General features: G+C 56.0%; 11 protein-coding genes across 11 annotated transcripts; 6 read left to right on the top strand and 5 right to left on the bottom strand.

Annotated features, from left to right (window-relative positions):
- Positions 1-1,338: 1,338 nt before the first annotated feature.
- W97_01868 (uncharacterized protein) lies at positions 1,339-2,010 on the bottom strand (the record flags this gene model as incomplete). The annotated part of the gene is made up of 1 exon (XM_007779771.1): positions 1,339-2,010. One exon carries the CDS (start codon positions 2,008-2,010, stop codon positions 1,339-1,341), a length of 672 nt encoding a protein of 223 aa, XP_007777961.1.
- A 538-nt stretch (positions 2,011-2,548) lies between these two features.
- On the top strand, positions 2,549-3,058 carry W97_01867 (uncharacterized protein; the record flags this gene model as incomplete). The annotated part of the gene is made up of 1 exon (XM_007779770.1): positions 2,549-3,058. One exon carries the CDS (start codon positions 2,549-2,551, stop codon positions 3,056-3,058), a length of 510 nt encoding a protein of 169 aa, XP_007777960.1.
- Positions 3,059-3,646: 588 nt separating this feature from the next.
- W97_01866 (uncharacterized protein) lies at positions 3,647-4,255 on the top strand (the record flags this gene model as incomplete). Its single annotated transcript, XM_007779769.1, has 1 exon — positions 3,647-4,255. The coding sequence occupies one exon, from the start codon at positions 3,647-3,649 to the stop codon at positions 4,253-4,255; it is 609 nt and encodes a 202-aa protein (XP_007777959.1).
- Positions 4,256-4,697: 442 nt separating this feature from the next.
- On the bottom strand, positions 4,698-5,158 carry W97_01865 (uncharacterized protein; the record flags this gene model as incomplete). The annotated part of the gene is made up of 4 exons (XM_007779768.1): positions 4,698-4,833; positions 4,955-4,997; positions 5,051-5,090; positions 5,153-5,158. 4 exons carry the CDS (start codon positions 5,156-5,158, stop codon positions 4,698-4,700), a joined length of 225 nt encoding a protein of 74 aa, XP_007777958.1.
- Positions 5,159-5,804: 646 nt separating this feature from the next.
- On the top strand, positions 5,805-7,840 carry W97_01864 (pyruvate kinase; the record flags this gene model as incomplete). The annotated part of the gene is made up of 7 exons (XM_007779767.1): positions 5,805-5,925; positions 6,009-6,053; positions 6,106-6,152; positions 6,227-6,307; positions 6,366-6,487; positions 6,575-7,408; positions 7,507-7,840. 7 exons carry the CDS (start codon positions 5,805-5,807, stop codon positions 7,838-7,840), a joined length of 1,584 nt encoding a protein of 527 aa, XP_007777957.1.
- A 2,506-nt stretch (positions 7,841-10,346) lies between these two features.
- On the top strand, positions 10,347-11,962 carry W97_01863 (uncharacterized protein; the record flags this gene model as incomplete). The annotated part of the gene is made up of 4 exons (XM_007779766.1): positions 10,347-10,547; positions 10,669-10,765; positions 10,837-11,357; positions 11,432-11,962. 4 exons carry the CDS (start codon positions 10,347-10,349, stop codon positions 11,960-11,962), a joined length of 1,350 nt encoding a protein of 449 aa, XP_007777956.1.
- Positions 11,963-12,981: 1,019 nt separating this feature from the next.
- Positions 12,982-15,645, bottom strand: W97_01862 (uncharacterized protein; the record flags this gene model as incomplete). Its single annotated transcript, XM_007779765.1, has 1 exon — positions 12,982-15,645. The coding sequence occupies one exon, from the start codon at positions 15,643-15,645 to the stop codon at positions 12,982-12,984; it is 2,664 nt and encodes an 887-aa protein (XP_007777955.1).
- A 1,485-nt stretch (positions 15,646-17,130) lies between these two features.
- Positions 17,131-17,877, bottom strand: W97_01861 (peroxidase; the record flags this gene model as incomplete). Its single annotated transcript, XM_007779764.1, has 2 exons — positions 17,131-17,473; positions 17,528-17,877. The coding sequence occupies 2 exons, from the start codon at positions 17,875-17,877 to the stop codon at positions 17,131-17,133; spliced, it is 693 nt and encodes a 230-aa protein (XP_007777954.1).
- Positions 17,878-19,177: 1,300 nt separating this feature from the next.
- On the top strand, positions 19,178-20,884 carry W97_01860 (uncharacterized protein; the record flags this gene model as incomplete). The annotated part of the gene is made up of 1 exon (XM_007779763.1): positions 19,178-20,884. One exon carries the CDS (start codon positions 19,178-19,180, stop codon positions 20,882-20,884), a length of 1,707 nt encoding a protein of 568 aa, XP_007777953.1.
- A 1,276-nt stretch (positions 20,885-22,160) lies between these two features.
- W97_01859 (uncharacterized protein) lies at positions 22,161-22,883 on the bottom strand (the record flags this gene model as incomplete). The annotated part of the gene is made up of 1 exon (XM_007779762.1): positions 22,161-22,883. One exon carries the CDS (start codon positions 22,881-22,883, stop codon positions 22,161-22,163), a length of 723 nt encoding a protein of 240 aa, XP_007777952.1.
- Positions 22,884-23,304: 421 nt separating this feature from the next.
- On the top strand, positions 23,305-24,859 carry W97_01858 (aldehyde dehydrogenase (NAD+); the record flags this gene model as incomplete). Its single annotated transcript, XM_007779761.1, has 2 exons — positions 23,305-23,432; positions 23,482-24,859. The coding sequence occupies 2 exons, from the start codon at positions 23,305-23,307 to the stop codon at positions 24,857-24,859; spliced, it is 1,506 nt and encodes a 501-aa protein (XP_007777951.1).
- Positions 24,860-25,154: the final 295 nt, after the last annotated feature.

Below are 25,154 nucleotides of genomic sequence, written 5' to 3'. Positions count from 1 at the left end.
CCGCGTGCTCGTGGCCCCTGCGCCCGGTCCTCCGCGCGCAGACAGTTGGGACACCGCGAAGGCATTCCACTCCTTGGGCGATATAGAGGGTTGTGGCTTCGACGCCGGCGCGTTCTGGAAGGGTAGAGGTTGGGGCATGGGAACCTTGTCGGCTTGCTTCGGGGGCGTTTTCGGTGGTACTTGTGCTCTGCTGGAGGGAGAGGAAGACGAGGAGCTTGAGGGCGTGGGTGGGGGGACGGAGACGGAGTTGGCTGGTGCGGGGGGTGTGCGTGGTGCTGCCTGCGGTGGGGTGGAGGATGGTTCGGATGAGAAAGCTCGCGTGCTGCATCGCGGCGGCGATACTGCGCTTCTGCGGCGGAGCTGGTGGAGAATCGCTGAGGTTGAGGGTGGTGTTGGCGTGAAGGGAAGGTGAGAGCTGACGGTAGCAGGTACTCGTCTGGAGGGTTGCGAAGCTGTACACTGTAGTGGGTCTTGCGCTGCCCAACCCATACTCCTGCCCATATCGCTGACTGGTCCTGGTTTCACGCTGCTCTTCCTTTCCGTCTAGTGCGTAAGTTTGGGGCTGTGTATAGCGGAGAATCCCCTAATTGCTGCTCGCTGTATAGCAGTTCCAGGTTGTAGCGGAGTCCGCACCGGATGTCGAAATTGGCTATGGAATAGCTACGCTTGCTTGAAACTCTTGATAGCTCGTGCCAATGACGGGAGGTTGTCACAGAAGTGACGCTATGGAGGGAGCTTTGGGCGCGCACAGAACCATGCAGGATGGCACGGCGCGGGCCGCTGAGGCTTGCAGCACTCCCGTCTTTCAACATCACCTCTCTGATGCCTACTCGACGGATTCATCCAACTTAGAATTTCATCTTTTGTATGAATCGAGAGGGCCTGTCTCTGCTCCACTTAGTAGCAGGCAACGTACCGGAAGTTCACGCCACGCTCTCTAGGCGAGGCTTGCGCCACAATGTGTGCTGCGACTTCTGCTACATTCCCCGATAGCTGTGAGCGCTTCGTGAGGCCTTTATGACCACCGGGCTATGACGCGACGTATGTCAAGGAAAACTTGCAAAAGTCGCGGGACACACTTGGCGCGGTCACATTTCGAAGAGTGTCCTGCTAGAGTTGCAATGTTGCCTGAATATTTAGCGTTTGACACAACCCGCAGCATGTTCACAACGTGGCTGCTCAGATTGGAAAAAGGCAGGGGTATTAAAGCTGTTGCGCACTTTCCTCTAGTGTGGAGTGTAACGTACAGTTGGAGGAGTTTCGCTTCAAGTACAGCAGACCGATAGGCTTATTCTATATTAGAACAAAATCTCTGTCCAAGTCCATTGCGATGTCTTCTCAATAGTACATCAGGTCCTCCAGCTGTTGCGCTATTGTTGCCTCTGCACCCGTCCGCTCAGACCATCGACACAGCGAAGCGTCCGCCAGCTCGTCTCGACACACTGGAAATCGCGATCCAGCCAACGTGTCCCTCCTTTCCCGCGCTCTGTCCGCATCGCCCTCCTCACCCCTCCCCACATCGCCACTCGCCCGCCCTCCACGCCCCCGATCCGCCCGCCTCGCCTCCTCCACTGGCTCCTCCTCCTCCCTCCGCCTCTTGTCCTCCGCCAGGCCCTTCTTTATCCCCGCCTCAACGGACGCGTAGACTCTCCGTCCCCCCCTCCTGCAAACCTCGAAGGCGCGCTCGCCGTCGCCGAACATGACCCACTGCCGCAGTACATACTTCCCGCCGCGCGGACCGTGCAGCACCTCGTTGAAGTCGTGCACGCTCAGGTCGCTGTCTTCGAGCGCGGGTACGCATGTCCAGTCGCTGTGGCCGTAGTATCTGATGAGGTGGCTGATGTGGATGGCGCGGTTGTAGGCGTCGTTCTCGGCCTGTGTTTGGGTGTGGGTGTGGAGGTTGTGGAGGTAACGGTCCCATGAGGTGAGGGAGGCGCGTGTGGATGGTGCTGTTGATGATGACGAGGATGATGTGCTGCGATCTGACGACGAGAAGGATGATACGGACATGATGATGATGGAATAGAAGAGTCGGTGGTGGGTTGGTGGTGATGTTTGCTTGATGCTGATCGTGTACAGATTGTGTAGCAAGAATTGGTAGTGGTTTTCGCTGATGTGGATTCTGCAGCGAGGATACTTTGGAAGATCGATGCAAGAAGGGGTTTTGGCTGCGGGAGGGACTCTTGTGTTATATGGTGCGAAGTCAGTCTGGTACGCTAGCCACGACAATACTACAAGTCCAATTCGGCTCGACTGTTTTTCTCTCGTACGATGTTCGATAAGGGTACGATCGCTTCGTAAAGTTCAAGTTTGGTAGCCTTCTCTCGTGAACCAGAGTTAGCAATGTCTGAGCGAAGTTCAAGAAACACATATAATCGCCGCACTTTCCGCATCAACCGCACAATCAACCCTTCAAGCACATTCAAATCCCACTGGCTCGAAAACCACTGCTCCAAATCACACCACCAACCTCTCATCCAAAATCCCCACCGTCAACAACGAAAATCACTCTCTCCGCCCCTTCGACCCCGACAATAGCACCAGTCCCATGGAGCCCACTCGCCGCTCGAACCGCGCTCGAAAACCTACGGTCAAGTATGCAGAGGCGATGGCGGAACTCATGCCGAAAGACGCGCTCCGCACCGCCAAAGGCGGCCCTAAAGTGCAGAAGCCAGCGCCCGGCATGACAAAGCTGAAGCTGAAACTCAAGCCTCGCCCTGCAACCAATGCTGCTCCATCCACCAGCAGCAGCAAGGCCACGACCTCTCCTGCACCTAAGGTTGCCGTGGAGAAGAAGCTGCGAGAGGCCGGCAAGGTGGTGGGTGTGCTGGTGCCGCTGCCGCCGCGACCCAGCAACAGGTTCACGGCGGCTCCTGTGGCTGGCCCCAAGGCGGAGAAGGAGCAGCTGAAGGAGCCGCAGGTCTATTTCGCGACGAAGCAGGAAGAGGATATGGAGGCTGCGCGACGCATCCATGCTAGATTGGTTGCGGGAAGGGCGAGGCGGGCAGAAGAGCGGGCTGGGACGTTGGGGCTTCTGAGTTTATGGAGTCGGATTTGAATGCGGGGGGTTGGAGATTGAGGGATTTCAGCGTTGGAAGCGTATTGGGAAGGAACCTGGGAGGAACGTGTAGCGAGTGATGTATCGCAGCTTCCTCACCGGATTCTTACTATTGCCAATATGCTGAAGTATCCTGACGCGCCGATTGGGCGTCACCATCAACCACCGATAAGAATCGATCTTCTCTTGTGCCTGCTGATGCCGGCTTCTTGTGCCGTCGCCAATCATTCAAAAAATTTGCGTCGCTTGTTCGGATCTTCGTAGACAAAGTATGAAGTTGATGAGAGCGAAAAGTGGATGCCATGGTGTTCGAGTGAAAGTGTGGGTCGGTCCCCCAGAAATCGAGTACGATAGCGCCCAAAGCGGTTTAACGTGGCTGTTGAACCAAAGAACTGCTTTTCACTTCAGGGCGTCTGAGCGAGTTAGCAAATGCGTGATCTGGACGCTCACGCGCTGCGTAGCAGGCAGGATAAAGGCAGCACTGTGCCCACAGAGAGCTTTCCGTTCCAAAAACACAGACACCCACACAATCCACCACTCACCTCACCTCTTCATACCTCTCACATATCAATCTCTCCTCCAAAAACGATGATCAGAATCAACCTCAAGCGCACAAGAGACGACGAAGCAACCGGCGACTGGGGCACGGAAACCCACCCATCAACACCGCCCCGCAAAGCCGCGAAGCTGATTCTGAAGCTCAACTCTCGTCATATCTCCAATGCGGCACAACCGGATTCCAGCATCAAACCCGCAGGACCTCCCACCTCCAGATCCCAATGCTCAAAAAAAGCGCAAGCACTGCGCCTCGCCTCCCTATCCTGGCTCCCCTCCCTCACCTCCCAAATCGCCAGCATCGAAGCCTGGAACCGCAGAACAATCCGCGAGGCCGGGTTCGCCGACATGTCGCGCCACCCGGACAACATCAAGAGGTTCTACAAAGACCGCAGCGAGTTGGTTGACGGCAAAACCGCGAAGCCGCTCGATGCCGAGGACGCGGCGTTTGTGGACCGGACGTGGCCTTGGCTGGGCGAGAAGGCGGCGGAGGAGGATCGGTGCGGGTGCAAGGCGCGCAGACGGTGTAGGTGCGTCAAGGAGTATTGTGGGGCGAAGAAAGTGAGGGGGAAGGAGGAGGTGAATGAGCGTAAGAAGGCGCTGTTGGCGCGTCTCGAGGCGACGGACAGGAAGTTCTTGTGATGGGTTGTCAGATGCTCTGCCTTCGGGAATAGATGAGCGTGTGCTTGGTTTGGAAGACTTACTGGGCTGGCGTTCTGGGACTTATGTACGCGTTTTTTGACACAGAATACGCGGCCAAACGTCAAGTCTTCGTGCAACACACCAGCTTCTGCATCATGGTCCTAACCATTGTTTTTTAAAGCGTTGCGCATCGAGTCGGTGAAGTGAGATAATAACGGAATGGAATTAGAGTCTCGAAAGGCGCAAATGAATACACAGCATGCGCAGGATGCATTCCCAAGCTGAATGTACACAAACCGTTAAGCAGCATAGCTACTTTCCCACTGCCCTGAGGTATCCTTCCATCCCTAACGCCGTTCGTTATCCTGTTGCACTCTTATCCTTGTCCCTCTTCAACGCACATCTCGCCGGGTTTTCAAACCCCCTCCCTCTGTCGGTCCCATCACCTCTTCCGCTCAAAATACCCACTCGAGCTCATAATCGCGACGCTCTGGTCCATTATGACCTCACCCACGCCCAGATACGTCTCGATCCAGCTGCGGAGCTTCGGTGATTCGGCCAAGCTGTCTGATCGCAGGCTGGGGCTGTGGTCAGTTAGCTCATCCACTTGGGTGGGTTGCGAGGCCACTCCAATCTTGGTACAGTCATGGGCTGGTACAACGGGGATACTGGGGGGATGCGGGAGGTGGGAGGGCATACGTGAGACCGGTTGAGCGCTTTACACCAGCGAGGAAGGCGGAGACTGGGGGGGTTCTGTTAGCACAGGTTTATGAGGTGGGGTGCAGGGATAGTTACAGAGGACAGCATCGAACGCGTAGTGGGCTAGCCGGCCGAGCTGTTGTTACATGCTGTTAGAAACTGTCGACCACCAAGCTAAGCAGGCAGCGGCCTACGTACAACCATGGCTCGGATGGGTGCGCAAAGTGCAGCAGATCTATCGTGTCTGGCAGTGTTTAAGCCTTTCAGGGGCGCAGCTAGCGGGAGTTCTGAGGAGGATTGGTGATAGGGCTGGATATGCGGCGTTGACAGGACAGCGGAACCGTGGTGGTTCAAGCAATGGAGTCCTGCCGCCAGCTCGTCTCAGGCCGACACGTGAGCTGGAGCTCGAATGCAGCCTGAGGCAGCAATCAGCAATGCTGGTTTGGCGCTTATCGCAATCAAGGTGGGGCTCACTCAGGCTCACTCAGGTCTCTTCCCGTCTGCACACGGACCCGACGTCAAGGCCAAGGGATCCCTTGGATGGAGGGGTGCGCAGCCTTTGCTTCTTCAACCCGCTCAACACTCTTTTCCGCTGAGTGAGACCTGAGACCTGAGACCTGAGACCTGAAAACCTGCATTCAGATCATCTCTCTGCAGCTTCCTCTTCTCAAAAGTAACCACCATCTGCATCGTTTGAGCCGTGAATCGTGAGTCGGCCCCGCCTTGAAGTCCGACGGAGCTCTGGTAAACTAAAAAAATGTCAACAGTATTTTGAGCTACAGGGGGCCCTCAACAACACCCCTCTACCTACAACTTGAAGAAAATTCGCACAAGAGAAACGACAGACAAGATGGCAAACGCTCTGGACCACCTCAGTGCTGGCCGCACGAGAATCGAGTGGCTCTCGCAGCTGAACACCGAATACACGCCCTTGAGGGCCTACCGCCGCACCTCCATCATCGGAACCATCGGTACGCCTAGAGCCTGATTGAAGCTTTTTCCAGAGCTTTCAACCATCTCTCTAGATTCCCGCAGCTAACTTGATCTTTTGCAGGCCCCAAGACAAACTCCGCGGAGAAGATTAACCTCCTCCGCAAAGGTGTGCTCGTCCAGTGTCGCCAGATACAAGCGTAGAATCTGACCGGCGTTAGCTGGTCTCAATGTCGTTCGCATGAACTTCTCCCATGGCTCATACGAGGTGGGTAGTCTGCTACGAGCGAGCTCGTAAACACTCGGAGAAAACGCACATGCTGACCCATTCGCTACTTTCAGTACCACCAATCGGTCGTCGACAACGCGCGCAAGGCTGAGCGCGAGCTGGCTGGCAGACCGTTGGCTATTGCTTTGGATACCGTGCGTTCCCATCACCATCGCTATAATGTTAAGGCGCTGACACAAGCCTGGCAACCAGAAAGGACCAGAGATCCGAACTGGCAACACTGTGAACGATGAGGATATTCCCATCAGCGCGGGCGACGAGCTCAACATCACCACCGACGAGAAATACGCCACTGCCAGCGACAAGGAGAACATGTAAGGCCCGACTCTGAGCATGGCCTGGCGTACTCGCCAATTCCGCCCACGTTTACGCATTACGGCTAACCCGGGCCACTGCTCTAGGTACGTCGATTACAAAAATATAACTAAAGTCATCGAAAAAGGCCGCATCATCTTCGTCGACGACGGCGTCCTCTCCTTCACCGTCCTTGACGTCGTAGACGCCCAAACCCTGCGCTGCAAATGCATGAACAACGGCAAGATCTCCTCGCGCAAAGGCGTCAACCTGCCCAAGACCGACATCGACCTGCCCGCGCTCTCCGAAAAGGACAAAGCCGACCTCCGCTTTGGCGTCAAGAACGGCGTGGACATGATCTTCGCCTCCTTCATCCGGCGCGGCGAGGACGTCAAGGCGATCCGCGAGGTGCTCGGCGAGGACGGCAAGGACATCCAGATCATCTCCAAGATCGAGAACCAGCAGGGCGTCAACAACTTCGACGAGATCCTGAAGCAGACCGACGGCGTCATGGTCGCCCGAGGCGATCTCGGCATCGAGATTCCGCCTGCCCAGGTCTTTATCGCACAGAAGATGATGATCACAAAGTGCAACATCGCCGGCAAGCCCGCTATTTGCGCTACTCAGATGTTGGAGTCTATGACATACAATCCCCGTCCGACTCGCGCGGAGGTCAGCGATGTTGGTAATGCCGTCCTCGACGGTGCGGACTGCGTCATGTTGAGCGGTGAGACGGCCAAGGGTAACTACCCGGTTGAGGCCGTCACGATGATGCACGATACATGCTTGTTGGCCGAGGTGGCCATCCCGTACGTCAACGCGTTCGACGAGCTGAGGAAGCTGGCGCCGGTGCCATGCCCGACGACGGAGACGTGCGCCATGGCTGCCGTGAGCGCCTCGCTCGAGCAGAATGCCGGTGCCATCCTGGTCCTGACCACCAGGTAAGGAATTCTTTTTTTCCTATGCCCCCTCTCAAACCAGACCCACTACCAAAGAGAACCTGCGGAAGAACAACCCGCTAACCACCACCCCCCCACAGCGGCACAACCGCCCGCCTCGTCTCCAAATACCGCCCCGTGTGCCCCATAATAATGGTAACACGCAACGCGCGCGCGAGCCGCTACTCGCATCTCTACCGCGGCGTGTACCCCTTCTACTTCCCGGAGAAGAAGCCGGACTTCAAGGAGGCGCCCTGGCAGGAGGACGTCGACAGGAGGCTCGAGTGGGGCATCATGAATGCCATCAAGCTTGGCGTGCTCAACAAGGGGGATGCGGTCATTTGCGTGCAGGGCTGGAGGGGCGGCATGGGGCATACGAACACGCTGCGGATTGTCCCGGCGAAGGAGGGGTTGGGGTTGGATCAGGATGCTTAGAGGGGAGTATGCGGGGGGCATCTGGACGTGACGTGTCGGATGCAAAAGTTCATTCTGGGATGTTGTGCGTGAGTGACAGCAACAGGGGCTCGGGGTTAGAGAGAGGCAAAAGAGTTTCATATATATCCAGTGGTAGCAGCAACCCACATCCAATACCTCTTCATCTAAGTGTCTACCATCTCATATTCGATGTTGAGAAGCAAAAGCAAAACCCTCCAGGTGCTGCTGTTTTGGGCACGCGGCGGCTGCTGGCCAGCCAAATCGCTTCCTCAATCTCGAAAAGCTTGTCTGATCGAGCGACCCTTCCACGCATAACACCCGCCTGCTTTCTAGCTTCTTGTGTCATTACTACCAATGTTGCTAACCTCGTCTACCGTTCTGAGACAGCCGCAAGAGGTCCTTCTTCGGGAGAAGCCATCGAGCAGCCGCATCATAGGCAACCCTCACCTGCTTCTGTCAGACTGGTGTCAAGTCTGACGTCTTGGGTCTGGCACGGGGCCTGTTCAGTAGACGGTTTGATGCGAGACGTTCAAGAAAGATGTAAGATACAAAGGACCGCAAGGATGGAGAAAAGGTAGCAAGATGAAAGTACACAGGAGTTTGGCGACCGAGACGGGGTGCATGCTCTGGTATACGATGCGGTGAGTGAACGTTGAGAGCAGACGAAGGATGGGATGAAGGGAATGCCTGCCCCGATGCTATCTCGCAGGACAGCATCGGGCGTTGTGGCAACTGCGAACAGCCGCGATGAAGGCGACAGTCTTGGGACGTATGAAGCGTCCTAGCACAGCTGCTGGCCACGCCCGACGGATAGTCAGCATAGTAGCTTTCCGATATTTCGAACATTGTCCCGGAGCAATCACTAGCCAACGCGGTGGGTATACGCGTCTTCCGAACTAGCCAGATCATATACCAGCAATAGATATACCTTGATGCCGCCTGCAGTCTGTTCATCGGACGTGGCCAGAGGCTGTACTCGAAGACGGCGCGGCTACAGCTGCGCGTCAACCCAGAAACGTCTCCGTTGTTGTAGCATCTACCGAGGAAAGGCCTCAAAGCTCTTGCGGAGTTGATGGCTGTCTCCGCGTGCGGATGGGAACTAAAAACTAAAGTTCGGGACTAAGTTCCTGCATCTAACGCCCGGATCTGGGACGCTTCCAAGCTCGATTTGCGATGCTTCGCCTCGGTTTCTTCTCGGAACATTTTTGAGTTTGCGCGACGCAGCACCGGGAGTTTGCAGGAGCGGCACACGACAACAGAGCTCCCAACAGCTACAAAGAAGTGGTCGATGTCGCAAGGCCAAGGTCATACCGCTCTGGATGTTCCCGTTGACGGCAGCGCAGTTGAGTCGCACGCCTTACATGACATTGCCAGTTTCTCTCGGGGAGTGACCACAGCGACGAGCCGGTAGGGCAACGGGGTAACTCACGTACTATGCAGGCGGTTCCTCAGCATTGCCAGCGAAGGCGCTGGACACAGCGTCCCAGCAAGACCACAAGGCACGCATCAGCAGCCCGTTCAACGAAGTGTCTCCAACGCGTTTGAGGTTGAGGTTGAGGTTGAGGTGAAACACACCTGCAACGCGCACGCGCAGCCAGCAGATCGGCGACAGGATGGCACAGGCCACAGGCTGAAGTGTGCTACGATCTCGCCATGATTTCCCCGGCTGAGCAGAGGCCCTCAAGTTTAATTCCCACCTCTGTCGACGCCGATGGCCTCGATGACCTCGATGACGGCTCTAGACCGCATCTCATCTCTCGAGCACCGGGCATTGGCTGCTCCTCTCTCCACAAGCGGCGGCACATGTGCCGGCATCTGCGGGCGCACCAGATTCTTGCACGGTACACGGGTCATCCATAGAAGGGCCGGATACGCTCCCTGCTTTCCGCTCTGAAGCGAACCACTCAGACCATAGCGCTGAGCCAAGTGATATCGTTATTGGCTCTATGCGGCAAGGAATGCATCCGGCCCTTCTATGGATGACCCTTGTACCATGCAAGCCATGGCGTGTGTTTGGCTCTTCAGCCACCCGCATCGACACCATGACCTGGACCCAAGCACCGCTCTAAACAAGCGCTGCATCTAAATTGCGCAAAGAGAGCTCCGAATGCATTGGCAGTATTTCCCGTCCAGGAAAAGGCTAGAGATTACAAATCCCTGGAGAGCTGGGAGCTTCCGCTTCCCTTGCATGCTGGAGCATCCCGCAAGCAGCCACCAGCCACCAGCCCGGTAATGTGTAACATGCGCCGTGCTCCCCTGCGGCAGATGCACCAGCGCTTCTCGCCCTAAAAGTCAATGTTGCATCCTCGCCTTGCGTCCTTGGTCCAAGGATGGCCGGATGCGGGCCCAACTGCTCCAAAACACTCTCCTCCGCTTCGTCCTGCTCCCCTGCACACTTCTCACGCCTCTGCTTTAACGGCGGCATTCGCTTCTGCATCCTCGACGCTCGTTCCTTTTCTCCTCTTTGCAACGTTCTGCTTGTCGATGAAGCGAGACGCATGGCAAGATGCGTGATATTCCCATTGACGTCTATCTGTCGTTTCCGTCCCCCAACTTTGATCATCCGCAGACGAGAGGTCCGGCGCTAGTGATTGTCAACTCTATCTTCATATCTCTGGTGATCATCGCCGTGGCATTGCGCATCTACACGCGGGTACACATCAAGCGCTGGTTTGGATCCGATGACTACTTCATCTGTGCCGCTCTGGTGAGGGAAATTCACATCATCCGTCCGTCAGGCTCGAAGACTTCATAAAAGCGCTTCTCCACAATGCCAAAACTTCTACTATCCGATCACCGTGAGTTGACTGACCTTTCTGAACGTTCAGGTAGCGACTATCGGCCTGACTACTACCGTCCTCCTCGCCAACACCCGGTACTGCTGGGACAGACATGTATGGGACATACCATGGAGCGTCATACCGGGTCCGTTCTCCCTTCCCGTTCCCTCCCCAACATCAACCAAATTATACTAACCCCCCCTTCCACTCACACAGGCACCCTCAGGATCGCATTCGCCGCCAAAATAATGTTCACCTTCGCCGCGACCTTCATCCGCATGTCGCTGCTCCAATTCTACTACCGCCTAACGCGAGACTCCGGGAACCGGTGGTTCACCTGGGCGCTCCACCTCTCGCACGCCTTCAACGCCTGCATCTGCATCTCCTTCGTCGCGCTGACCGTCTTCCAATGCAATCCCGTCTCCGCGTACTGGGCCTTTCCGCCGCAGCTGCAGAAGTGCCTCCCCGAGGGCCCGGTCACGCTGGGCGCGGGGATCGTGAATTGTATTGCGGATCTGCTGGTGGCGAGCCTGCCGATTCCGATTGTGGTGAAGTTGCAGATGCCGCGACGGCAAATGGCTGGGGTGGTTATGCTGCTGAGTTTGGGGTTCGTGGTCACGCTTGCGGGAATCATTAGGACGTGCTTTATTTGGAAGAGCCTTATGGATTCGTACGACGAGATGTGGTATGCGTTTCCCCTGTGGATCGCGGCGGCGGTGGAGATCGATTTGGCCATGGTGGGTTTTCCCCTTTCTCTTTTCCCTCTCAAAAAGCCTTTCACAAGCGTGTAACGCTTTCTGACGGCTCTCAGATCTGCGCATGTGCGCCTGCACTCCGCCCCTTAGTCTCTCGCCATATCTCTCCCACGCTTTCCCGCGTCTCGGCCCGCCTCTCGGTCATCGTACCCTCCTCCCTGCGCTCTCGTCACCGCTCCCCTCACTCATCTTGCCCCTCGTTCGTCAGTTTTAGAATCGAGAGGAAGAGCCCAGTCGGCAGCGGCAGTGGGAGAAAGTATCGCAGTCTTGAGGATGGGTCATGTGAGGGAACGACGACGAGTTCGGTGACGTACACGAATTTCGAAGAGGAGCCCGGAAGCGCAGCAGGGGTTGGTGGAGGAAAGCCGTGGCAGATCACGAAGACGCAGTGTGTGGAGCTGAGTCGCATGGACGCACAGGAAGTCGGAAAGGAGGAGGGAGGAGAGCTCGGCAGTGGTGCGCAGAATGACGGCATAAGGATCAAGCCGGTCGGGACGATGACCACGACTACAATCTCCAGTCCAGCGGTTGTTGAATCGGTGACCCACAAGCAAAGCCCGCCTCGGCTGGCGAGTGCAGAGAGATGAACGCGCTTCGGCGACACTCCATCATCCATCCGGCTAACGCCGCACAACTAGCCACGCTGCCGCAAGCGCGCATGTGCGGGGGATGTCGCTGTCCCCGTCACCACGGCCCCTCGCACCGTCGAATGGAGCGCAGCCGTCACCGCCTTGTCGAGCAGCCGCAAACGCAGCCACGACTACCGAGTAGCTTCCGAGGGCGAAAGGAGGCAGTCAGATGACGGAAACTCGGTACGGCGAGTATTTGCGGAGGTGCAAGGGGACGCGCAACTACCGGGTTCAGTATTCATTGGCAGGAGGTAGATTGCTGTCCTTTCCATGCGTAAGCGGGATCGCGAAGAGCGATGCCCCTTTTCTTGCCGCCTTTGCTTGAAAGTGAGCGCGAGGATTGCGATGTGGTTTGAGAGGGCCGGGAGGTCTTAGAGGAACGTCTGGGGCTTGACCCAATAGACGTGTTTGTAGAGATGATTAAGGTAGACATAGTGACAGCATCAATAAACAGAAACGATAATAAAAGCGCGTCTAAGCAGCGACTGTACCCTGCGCTCTGCTCTGATTGGTTCATTGGACAGTGCAAGCAGTTGTATCAGGTGGTGGTCGCTGTATGAAAAGGCTGCACCATCTGGCTGCTTCCTCTGAGACAATGCGGGCGAAGATGTCCTAAGAGGGACGAGAACAGAATGAACGATCTTAAGCAGCATGAGCTGGCAAGTTCGGTCGGAAACCCAACAATGACTACACTGCGGCGCCCTAAACTCTTTCGAGCAACCTCAAGCGATTAGGACATCGAGCAAGGAAGGTTGAAAAACACCGGGCGTGGAGGTCAGTATCGTGCCCGATGGAGTGTCCCAGGACGACGCCAGGTTAGAAGCGGACAAGTTCGTCCGCCGTGGAACGCAATGACAGATCGACTGAACCACATCTAACACCTACATCTTCATATCCAACAACACACATCCAAACCTCCCCACACACACACTCCCGAAACCCCGAAACCCAAACAAACCACAGCCACGCCAACACGCCTACGCAATACCCAACCCCACACGACCACCCTCCCCCCCACCACCAGCGCCCTCGGCCCCCCTCCCCATCTCCCTGATCCTCCTCCCCTCCATCAACCCCCTCAGCCCCCGTTTCTGCAGTCCAACAACCGCGCTCAGTTCCCCCGCCCAAACCTCCCTCTCGTCCCCGAACCCGCTCCAGCTGCCAAGGTCGCTCGCACTAGTGCTCGTGCTCGCGCTGCTCAGCCCGCTATCCACACTCCCCCCATTCGTGACATCCGTGTTGATGCGTAGACTGCGCAGGCCGCCGACCACGCCGTCTGCGCCGTTGCTGCTGGCCGCGGTGGCCGAGGCCGTGGCGGTGGCAGTGGCAGTGGCAGTCGCGGTGCTGAGATACGTCCCTGTTTTGGAGAAGAACGCGACGCCCTCGCCACCGCCCGCCGCCATGGCCGCGGCGTTGAAGATGGCGGCGGTGTTGCGGCCGTCGAGGATGCTGTGGAGGCGCTCGATGACCGCTTCAAGGAGGCCGTCGATGCGGTACGGGCGTGCGAGTTGGAGGAGGGAGCAGAGGATCTGCGGGGTGCAGAGGGGGCTGTTCTGTGGCGGGAGGGCGGAGGTATAGAGGTAGTGGACTAGACTCTGGATCGTGAGTTGCGTGTGCGGGAGGTAGAACGTGCGAGGTCGGGTTGACGGGTTCGGCGAGCGTGCGTCGGGGGGTTCGAAAGGTGAGGATTGAGTGGCGGATGCGGAGTCGTTGTTGTTGGTTACGGTCGTGGCGTTCGAGTAGCTCGTTATTGCTGTGCGGATGCTGGGCGTGATTGTTATGCTGGAGTTGCGGTACTGCTGACTGCCGATGCTTGGGTGCAGCGTTGCGGTATCGGTCCCGTCTTGGGTCGCGACGCCTTCACGGAGGAGCTGATTGAAGTAGGGGCCCCAGCGCCGCGCGACGATGTGGGAGTTGACTGGTACGCGCTCGCCGCCGATGGCGAGGAAATCCATGTCTGCTACCTCGCGGATGCTGGTAGCTATCTCTCCGAGCTCCGCTGCCGCTTTTGAGAGTTGCCGGCCTCCAGCGGTGGTTTCCGGCTCTTTTAGCTGAATCGGCGAACTGACGGAGCGGTAGCCAGATGTAGGCGAAACGCGTCGAGGGTTGTCGTAAAGGCCGAATGCTTCCAGCTCGACCATGCAGATGTTTGTGAAGTTGATCCGGCGATGATTGTAGTCGTCCACCAAACTCCTCTTCCTGTTGCCCAGTATCACAAAAGTGTTTCTTCTATTCCAAAGAATACCTCTGTTCCAACTGCCTTGGCTGAAGATGCTACCACCTACGTCTATCCGGCTCCACGTCAGTGTCCGCAGGTCTAGCGCCCAAAGGGCATACTCCTGCTTTGACGATGTGAGGAAGGTGCCGCTGACAACAAAGTGGTTGTCTATAATGCCACCGTTCGGGAACCTTAGGCCAGGCGGAGAGAAATTTCCGTGCATGGGCTTTTCTGACAACGTCCCGTCCGGTAGCCTGACTTGGAGCTCAAGCTTGACATCCATAAAATTGTAGTTCGAGTATATTAGCATGGAGGATCCGGCATTCTCGGCCTCCTCAGCATCCTCGTCATCAAAATTCGATTCGTGGTCCCTTCTGGGACCGGTTCCGATCTGCACGGCATTTGCAGAGCTGAGAGGGGCAACAACACTCCTGTACGCGCCACAGCTCCGACCGAGGGTATTCGTGGCCGTCCATTTAAGGCTCCGTAGATTGAAAACACTGATCTGCTCGATGTAGTGATTCGCGCTGTCCTGACCGCCGACAACTACCATCTCGGCACCACCTGTCCCGTCAAGCGAAACGCCTATTGAACCTTGGTGGGGAACTGCCGAAGAAGGATTGTGATGTATCGCCGACAGTGGCGCAGTGGCTGAGGAGAAGACAGCAGATGAGGGAAGGATCGCAGCACAGTGAGCATATCTTCCTTGCGGTCCGTCTGAGGTAGGCACATTCATCCACGTCCTTGTGGGCACGTCGTATATGTGTATATCTGACATAACTACAACTTCCGGCTGCGGATCTTGGGAGCTGCTTGATGCATTGGACTGGGCCGAAGGTGCAGGTGCTGGGGACATGCCGCCATAGCAGACGAGCTTCGTATCACCCAGACCACAAACACTGTGGAAATATCGGGGGGACGGGATATCGCCATTTGCCTCCAGCTTCGTCCAATGCCGTCGAACGAGATCCAACTCGTACAGATCTGCTGTTAATTGCGGTCTGCTCCTGGAGAGTCTCCTCCCGCCGAAGACGTACAGCTTGTCCCCAAGGATTGTGGTAGTGGCGCCTACCAAAGGACGCGGCTCCCTGCCAGTAGTTCGGTGCACATTGCATACCAAGCCTGAGAGTCCAGCAGTGGAGTTTGATGGAGTTCCTAGCCCAGCGGTTTGCTGCATAGCGGGAGAAGGCCCGGCCGACTGAGAGACTGGTGTACGTGATGTGGCGCTCGGAGGAGTCTCATCGCTGGGCGCACTTTCTTGAGTATTCAGCTTATGTAAGCTAGTCTGACTACTGTGTGCGCTGGACCAGTAGGCCGTGTTAGCGACTTTGCGTGATGCTGCGTAAAGCTGATCGGGAGAAGGCGCCGAAGTCGAAGAATCGATCGTATTGCTCCTGCTGGCATTTGGCGTCTGTCGTGACATCTTGCCTGGGGACAAAGGGTTCGACGAGGCCGTTGATATTGATTTCCTGAGAGGTGAGCGGGCGGGTAAGCTTGGCGGCGAGTCTGGCAAAGTGTGCACCGGTTGTGCCCAAGTCGGGATTACGATCTCGACATGCCTGCGTTTGGACCTTATAGAGTCCGCTGATGCCTTTAGGTCTGGAGGCGAGAGCTCAGAGGTACTTGGGCACTCACTCCGCGTGCTGTAGCAAGCTGTCGAGGGACTGCTTCCTCCAGAGTAACAGGGACTGTCGGGAATTACGATTGGCACATAGCGTGGAACTAAGATGGGAACGTGCTTTGGTCTAGTCGGACTGACAGAGAGGCTCGAGGTTTTAGGGGAGACGGGAGAGCCCTGGAGCGAAAAATGCGAGGTCGAGGACTTCAAGCTATTGCTGCAGCTGACCGGCGACGAAAGGATGCTTGCAGAGGTGCCGAACTTCTGCTTGGCCGGAGATTGTATTCTCTTGAGCTTCGGTGACTTTGGCCGCCTCCAAAAAGATGGCTCTTTCAATGAAGTTGAAGACGCTCCAGCAGCAGGGTATCCAAGCACGCCTAATGGAATCATGGTCAGCGGCGTCAATCACTAAACGCGGAGGATGGAGAGAGGTTGAAAGCAACGGCTCAGCTGGCGTGTACGAGACAGGCCCCCAGTATTCAAGTACCTCAAGTACCAATCCATCTCTCTTTTTAAAGAGCGATCGCCCATTGCATTTGTCGAACTTGGTCTCGGCTGGCAACACCTCAGCGTGCAGCATCGGTGACAGCCAACCAACCGTTGGGTTTACGACAAGGCACAGAACTGCCGTACGACTGGAGAGGTTGCACCGACATGTCTTAGACGGAGATCTTGCAGAAAGGATGCAGCATGCAGGACGCAGGCACTGGGAGTCACGGGGATGTACGGTACAGCTCTTGACGCAAGAAGTAAATGAAGCCTACCTCAACTAACGCTTTGGTATGTAGGGGAAGTAACTATGTAGAGATACGAGGCTACTGGGTATTGCGCCACCTGGGGAGTCAAGTTAAAGGTCGCTATGTTATGGGGCAGCGCTTCCGCAACGACGGATTGTGGGCGGTCTCTCAAGCCTCCCGCGCCTGGTTGCGCCCGAATAAGGCTTAGTGGCATCACCACGCAAGGGGGGCTGCCTCTCTTCATTCGACCATCAACAAGGGGAACACAGAGGCACAACAAGGCGCATGTCTGTGTCGCCGGCACTCCGGAGATGATGCGAGTAACACTTCGGGCGCACTGCAGCGTGGCAGTGGGACGATACTAACAAGCTTGTTCATCACATCTCCACCTCTGAAGAGCAAGCACCAAAGTAACACCGCAGATTATGATGGCTTCGTGCTCTCTCGAGCAGCTGGTATCTCATCGTCATTTCCACTATCTATAACAGCACCTTAACAACATTTAGACGTCCGACGCAGAACGCCTCATATGCAACCAAAACGTCAAGTGCGCTTAAACAGCCGCGCTGGTTTCCTCCTTGGGGAGAGGAGTGAACCGTAGATACGGCTTAACGATCCTGAAGTTCGGGAACATCTCCTTCGCCTGATCGTTCTTGATCGACGGATGAACGATCACGTCGTCACCCGGGACCCAGTTTATCGGTGTGGTAACCTTGTGCTTGTCACCAGTCTGGAGTGAGTCGACGATGCGGAGGACCTCAGCGGTGTTGCGGCCAGTGGAAGCGGGATAGGAGAGGATGGTACGGATGGTCTTCTTGGGGTCGATAACGAAGACCGAGCGGATGGTGAAGGCAATGCCCTTCTCGTTGACGTTCGTCGCATCCTGATGATCGATCCTAGTCGGCATGTCAGCAACGCTTCTGAATCCCCGAGCGAACGTCTATACTTACATGTCGTACAAGAGCGCAACCTGCCTCTCCTTGTCTCCAATGATCGGGAAAGCAAGCTTGCTACCCGAGATCTCATCAATATCCTTAATCCAGCCGCCGTGGCTCTCAATCGTGTTGGCAGACAGGCCAATCAACTTGACGCCGCGTTTGTTGAACTCTGGCTCGAGCTTCGCGAACGCACCCAGCTCCGTTGTGCACACTGGGGTGTAGTCTTCCGGGTGAGAGAAGAGGATCACCCAGTTGTCGCCGATGAACTCGTGGAAGTTGATCGGGCCATTGGTGGTCTCGGCATCGAAGTTAGGAGCGATGCTCCCAAGACGGAGAGGCTCTGGACGATCGACTGAACCCATGATGGATGTGGTACTTGTAGAGTCGAAGGACTGGTGCAGTTAAAGGACTTGAGCTTGCAAAGGTGGACGGTCAGTGTATTGGAGAAGTTTTTCCAGGCTGGCCAGTCGAGATTTGTATCTCCTCATGGTGACCGTCTTAATAATACTCTCTTAGGAACCATCCGCTGCTCGGCGCGATGGCGTGCTCAGGTATCAACTTTTTCTGCCACAGGCAGCGAATCGTCATGTCTTTTGCCCACGCCTCACGTACACCAATCATAAGCCTGCGCCGACCGGGCGGTGAGAATGGCTTCGTTCGGGGTCGCTCGTCAAAGGGCGCTCCCTGACGGTGCGGGGGAGCATGCTTTAAGAGTACAACATATTACGGAGACTGATCCGACTATCCCAAAGCTGGGCCGGTGAGTTGGGCCGTTTGCTGAATCACAACGATATCTGCCTTCGAGGTTGTGGCACCTATGTAACGCACTCATGTATCCGATTCGCAGTAGGGCTTTTATTTCCGGCGGCGTAATTTTAGGATTCCCGGAGGAGCAGCCACCGAGCACCTTACGCAGGAACGTTTCATATCACACGAGCTCTAGTTAAGGACAACTCACAAAGCATCAAGCAGGACGGTCGGAGATATCTTTATGTTACACGTACGAGTCAGCAACCAGATCCTGCACACGCCTGGCCTTCCCGCACCTGTGGAGAGGCGCGGCATCGGAAGACGATGGTACCCACTGCGGCACAGACTCGTGCAACATATCGGACGTTCGCTCTTCTCGCCGGTGAACAGAGACCGTATTCACAACGGGCATATACACACCAGAGATCACCAATCTGGAATCCCAGAGGCACCTTTCCCGGGTTTAAGAAGGGTCAAGCTTGCGGTATCTCCCCTCTGCGGGGTCCCCGTCCAGGGACACGGTCAATGATCGGCATGTCATAGCCGTTCTCAACCAAGCATAGGGCGTCCGCGCCTGCGGCTTTGCGGGAGATGTCAAACGCGTGGAACAGTTGGTGCAGCTCCTCAGCCCTTCTCCGATTTGTGATTGCTCAGCCGCTAATCCTCTTATTCCCATCCGATCGTCTAGCATGAGATCAGTGCATGTCTGGCGCCGTTGGTATCCGCTAGCATCTCCGTCGGTGCCGTAGACGGGGAATACCTTATTAGAAGCGGACGGTAAGCCTGCTTCCCTCTGTCACTTCATCTTATCCCTCCCAGTCGCTACTCTTCTCCTTATTCCAATCAGTGCCCTTTCTACGCTTCGCTGTGCGGAGTGTCTGCCTCGCCTCCTCGATCTACCTCCTCGCCGCAATGGCCGACCCAGAGGTGGAGTTGCCGAGGGCCCAGGATGACGTTCTCAACTCCGGAGCCAAGACGGGGACACGGTTGGACTCAACATCAACTGAGAACCTTGAAAAGGGCGATAGTAAATGGAGTCTGGAACATGCCGAGAACGAAGAGTGTGATGGCGATAGCACCGTCGAATATCACTTTCTTACCTTCGAGACCGAGCTGCCGCACCCAACAAGCATCACCCCGCCTACTCCAGGCGCGCCTCCGCCGCCAGAACCACCTAATCTTATACCCTATACCTCGCCTTTCGAGTGGTCGCCAAAGCGCAAGAGCTTCATCATCTGGCTTTCCAGTGTTGCAACGGCCATTACGGCCTTTACGGCCGGCTCATACAGTCCCGGCGTCGGACAGATGACAGAGTTATGGCACGTCAGCGAGGTTGCCGCGCTGGTTGGTATTACGACGTTCACGTGCGGCTTTGCAATTGCGCCCATGGTCCTGGCGCCCTTTTCTGAGATCAATGGGCGGAAGCCGGTTTTCATCGCGACTGGGATATTGTTCGTCATATGCCAGCTTTGCTGTGCCGTGACACAGTCTTATGCGGGCATGCTCCTTGCCCGCTTCTTTGTTGGCGTCGGTGGCAGCACCTTCTCAACAATGGTGGGCGGAGTGGTCAGCGACATCTACCATACCAAGGACAGGAACACGCCAATGGCACTCTTCTCTGGCGCGGCTCTCCTAGGCACTGGACTTGGACCGCTGGTGTGCGGATTCATCGCGCAGTACACTACCTGGAGATGGATCTTCTATTTGCAAACCATAACTTGCGGAACGCTGATGGTTATCATTACTATCTGCTTCAAAGAGACACGTGGTAGTGTATTACTCAGCAGGAAAGCAAAGAAGCTGAACCAGTGGTACGAAGAGCGGGAGCAAGCCGGATACTATGGATTCGAGATGCCAGTCAACGGCGAACATGCTAAGAAGGTCTCTCAGCGCATCAGATGGAAGGTCAAGTCCGACGAAGAGCGTGCTAGCATTGGAAGGATGATCAGCATATCACTGTACCGGCCCTTTCACCTCCTCCTTACCGAGCCCGTTGTCTTTTGGTTCTCGCTATGGGTCTCTTTCAGCTGGGCGGTGCTGTATCTCACCCTTGCAGCTGTTCCGCTTGTCTTCCAGACCAATCACGGATTCAGCCTCTCTCAAGCGAACGCGGTCTTCGGTGCTACTGTTGTAGGCGCAGCTATATCTACCGTAATGAGCATCCACCAGGAGAAATTTGCGACACGACGCGGCAAGATCTCATCCACCCCTGAAGGCCGCCTTTACTTCGCCTGCGTGCAAAGCGCGCTTATGCCCGTAGGACTTTTCATCTTCGGCTGGACGTCATTCACTTCAATCCACTGGATCGCGCCCGCAATCGGCATAGCTATTGCGACAATGGGCATCTTCTCAATCTACCTAGCGGTCTTCAACTATCTTGCGGATACATACCACCGATACGCCAGCTCTGCGCTAGCTGCGCAGTCTTTCTGCCGGAACATGCTCGGCGGTGCCTTTCCGCTGATCACCAAAGTCATGTATCAGCGGCTGTCCTATCCCGGCGCCTCCAGCATGCTTGGAGGCATCGGCATCTTGCTTACGATCGTGCCTTGGGTGTTGGTGTTTTATGGGCCGAAGATTAGAGCGAGGAGCAAGTTCGCTTCGGAGATCATGAAATGAGCTGGACGGCTTTAGAATTTGTTATAGATCAGGCGGAGAATACTCTCCGCACAGCTGCGCCTTCCGTGTGCAGTGCATTCGGTGAATAACATCCATGGAAGACTTCTGGGTGCCTTACGGACGACTATTACGAGGTGCTCTAATCGTCTTTGTGATGTCTTCATGCGAACGCACTCGGGTCAAACCCGCGGACCCAGCCAAGCACGCTTCCGCTTCGGACACGACGACTCTGACAGCAAGCGTCTCGTGCTGTCTTGGGAGTCCGCACGTCGAGCAATCGTTCGCACTCTCAATCTCACAACCACACGAGCCGTTGGTCCCAGAGAGGTTGCACCGTAGGCTCTGCAGCGAAGGCGGACCGGGATATTTTATGGGCGATTTGGAGCAGAGACGCCTCATACACAGCCCGACTGGCGTGTTAGAGTGGGTTGATGCGGAGCCTGAGGCGATGGCTCGGCCTGTCGGATACCGTTCAGCGCTGGTTGTATTGGTCACAGAGCCGGATCCACAAAATCTGCTCAGGCGGCATGTGGAGATTCCGTTTTGCACGGAGTCATTGTTCGGGTACATAGCTGTCTGAAGTAGATAAACCCACATTGGGTCGTCGATATCTAGGATATAAGTAACATGATATCACTCGTCTTCGCCACCAGCGTCCACTAAGACTGTGTTTGTTCTTCCCATTGTAGAAAAAGTGTCGTTACTACCCTATTGGGCACAGCGACTTCGCAGAACAAGAATGGACTTGAAATGTGTGAAAACGGCGAATGATGCCGTACTGATTCAACATGCTCTACAACACGGGCCAGAAGAGCGGGCTAGATATTTGACACATCTATATTGAATACATCACAGTGTACTGGAGGCCTGGTTACATAACTCCCAGCGTGACGTCCTACAGAGGAAGCGATACTGCTTATCTATAAAGATACTGGATCGGAACATGTCTACTGTGAAAATTTGGCGGCCCTACGAGCATATGAAACGACCCTCTGATAGATGGTCAACCTTAAGATTGACACCCTGCCGCCTAGCAGTCAGTCCCGTTTGTCGAAAGCGCTGACTTCCTGTCGATAGGAAGTTGTTTCCTTAAGGATTCAAGACGTGCCTTTCAAGGCGCGCCTGCTCAGTGATAGCTTCCACACCATTCATCGGATGCAGGATCCGCGCCGAGTTCCACCTGCGCGCGGTTACAGTATGCTCGTCGCCAGGCGTTGCTGCTTGTTGCCCACATCGGTTTCTATCATATCGCGCCTACTAAGAACTCCTGAGCACCTCATCCGTCCGGTTGCAGCGCGTATACCCGCACAGGATACAGTTCCTTCGGGAAGCCCCTTTGCACCTCCGTCGCCACAATCTTGAGCCCGCACTGCTTGAACAGCGTTCTGAACTTTCCGTCTGTCCTCGTCACGCTGTTGTCCACCTCATCGAAGACATCCCTTTCCTCCAGATCAGTGCTCATGTTCTCCTTCACCACGATCCAACCACCTTTCACCAGCGCCCCTCTACAGCGGCGGAAATACTCGACCAACTGCGCATCCGTAAGATGTCCGAGACACCACTGGTTCCATACAAGGTCATAGGTGTCGTCAGCCGGCACCCACTCCTCCAGCCCCACATTGAACACCTCCCCAATCTTGCCCACGGCCTTCAACCCTCTTCCCTCCCCGGCAACCAACTCGCGCGTAAACTTCTCCACCGGCTCAACGACATCGACAACCTCCACGACCTTCGCCAAAAAGCCCAGCGTCACGCGTCCGATTCCCGCGCCGCAGTCAACAGCCCGAGCCAGCGGTTTCCCCGGCGGATGCGTGCGGGAGGAGCGGCGCAGCTTGGCGAGGAAGTTGGCGGAGCTTTGGAGGTCGATGCGCGAGAGCTGAGGGTGGCCGCCTAGCATCGAGTTCACGGTTGGAGGATTCGAGGACCAGTATGCCAGGGCGGCGGCGTGGTTGATTGAGGCGTCGGGTTGGGCGGACGTGTCCGCAGGCGGGTCTGCCATGCCGGCGAGCAAATATAGAGGTTACTGTGGAGTTGAAATTACGCGATCGGGTCCATGGTTCTGTATCCGCAACCGGTGCTCGCTGTTCTGGTGGTGTTGTTCCTGGAATAACCTTCCGTTCGTGAGTGCCAGGGATCTCCGGACGGCTCTAACACGCGTTGCCGCTACGCCGCAAGAGGCAGCTCTATCCGGATATCGCGTTATCAATGCGGCGTCAAGGGTCCAGCGGGGCAGCTTCTGGGGTAGAGAGCTCTGGCTTGACAAGGTGTCACTCTCTGTCAGCTTCCCCTCTCTTTCATACCTATGTATATAGTCCGCTCTGTTCATGTTCAAACTTGCTCAGAGGGCTTCAAAACCTCATTCGACTTCCAGACTTAGTTCGTGCTTTCAAGCTCGCAGCCAATATATCGTACGAAGAACAATGTCCGATCTCGCAGTAGAGCTTACCGCGCCCAATGGCGTCAAGTATACCCAGCCAATTGGCCTCTTCATCAACAATGAATGGGTGAAGTCGACGTCCGGCGAGAAGATCACGAGCATCAACCCAACGTAATTCACTCCACAGGCAACTGCCGAGCTCTGACTGACGGCTAGATAGAGACGAGTCAGAGATAGCTTCAGTCTACGCCGCCGACCCCGAAGACGTCGACAAAGCCGTCGCCGCAGCACGCAAAGCATTCAAAGCCTCCTCATGGCGAGACTTGTCCAGCACATCGCGCGGGGACCTGATGTTCAAACTCGCCGCGTTGGTCGAGCAGAACAAGGAGACGCTGGCGACCATCGAGACGTGGGACAACGGCAAACCATACCAGGTCGCGCTGAACGAAGACATGGCCGAGGTTGCGGGGACGATCAAGTACTACGCCGGCTACGCGGACAAGATCCACGGACAAGTCATTGACACGGGACCAAATAAGCTTACCTATACCATCCGGGAACCGATCGGTGTCTGCGGCCAGATTATTCCCTGGAACTACCCTCTTGCCATGGCGGCATGGAAGCTAGGTCCCGCTCTCGCATGCGGTAACACCGTGGTGATTAAAGCTGCCGAGCAGACGCCGCTGTCCATCCTCTATTTCGCCAACCTCGTCAAGGAAGCCGGCTTCCCACCCGGCGTGGTGAATATCATCAACGGTTACGGCCGGAAAGCCGGGGCTGCGATTGCGCAGCATTTGGATATCGACAAGATCGCCTTCACGGGCAGCACAGCGACCGGGCGCGAGATCATGAAGATGGCCTCCGTCAACATGAAGAACATCACCCTCGAGACAGGCGGCAAGTCTCCGCTGCTAGTCTTCGAGGACGCGGACCTCGAACAGGCCGTCAAGTGGGCACACATTGGTATCATGTCGAATATGGGCCAGATCTGCACTGCCACCTCTCGCATCCTCGTGCAGGACGGGATCTACGACAAATTCATCTCCGCATTCAAGGACCACATGGCCTCGACCAGCAAAGTCGGCGATCCGTTCAACGACGAGACGTTCCAGGGCCCGCAGGTCACGAAGGCGCAGTACGAGCGCGTGCTGTCTTACATCGAGGCCGGCAAGTCTGAAGGCGCGACTCTCGCTGCTGGCGGCGAGGTGTTTAAGAACGCGGGTGGGAAAGGCTTCTTCATCGAGCCGACCATCTTCACGGACGTGAAAGACAACATGAAGATCTTCCGGGAAGAGGTGTTCGGTCCCTTTGTGGTCATTAGCTCGTTCAAGACGGAAGAGGAGGCGGTTGACAGGGCAAACGACACGACGTACGGTCTCGGTAGCGCTGTCTTTACCAAGGATATCGTCAAGGCGCACCGCGTTGCGAGAAGAATCGAGGCTGGTATGGTTTGGATAAACAGCAGTAACGACAGTGACTTCAGGGTGCCCTTCGGCGGCGTCAAGCAAAGCGGGATAGGCAGAGAACTCGGGGAGGCGGGCCTCGCGGCTTACTGCAATACCAAATCAGTAATGACAAATCTCGGCAGCTGGTTGTAGCGGAGGCGTGGATGATGTTAATCGGTTTTGTATTTGACCGGAAGTCGCAGTCAGGATGATGTTACAACCACGCCGGTGGTAAGGACACCAATATCAACTCATGTAACTGAAGATCTAAATCAAAGGTTGGGATTTCTAAGCGATCAAGAACTGAAGGCGTCCCAGATGATAGGCAAAAGAAAGCTTCAGACCGTTGAAGCAGTATTCAGACGGTGAGCGCTGTTGTACCGGCAGTTTCTGAAGTGACCGCAACGCCGTACCGTTTACAATTCCCGGTTAGAGGCGTCGTTCATGT

The sequence above is a fragment of the Coniosporium apollinis genome, assembly GCF_000281105.1.
Source record: "Coniosporium apollinis CBS 100218 chromosome Unknown supercont1.6, whole genome shotgun sequence".
In the NCBI taxonomy this organism is placed as follows: domain Eukaryota; kingdom Fungi; phylum Ascomycota; class Dothideomycetes; genus Coniosporium; species Coniosporium apollinis.
The sequence above is the reverse complement of the archived record's forward strand: the minus strand, read 5'-3'. Positions and strand labels throughout refer to the sequence as shown.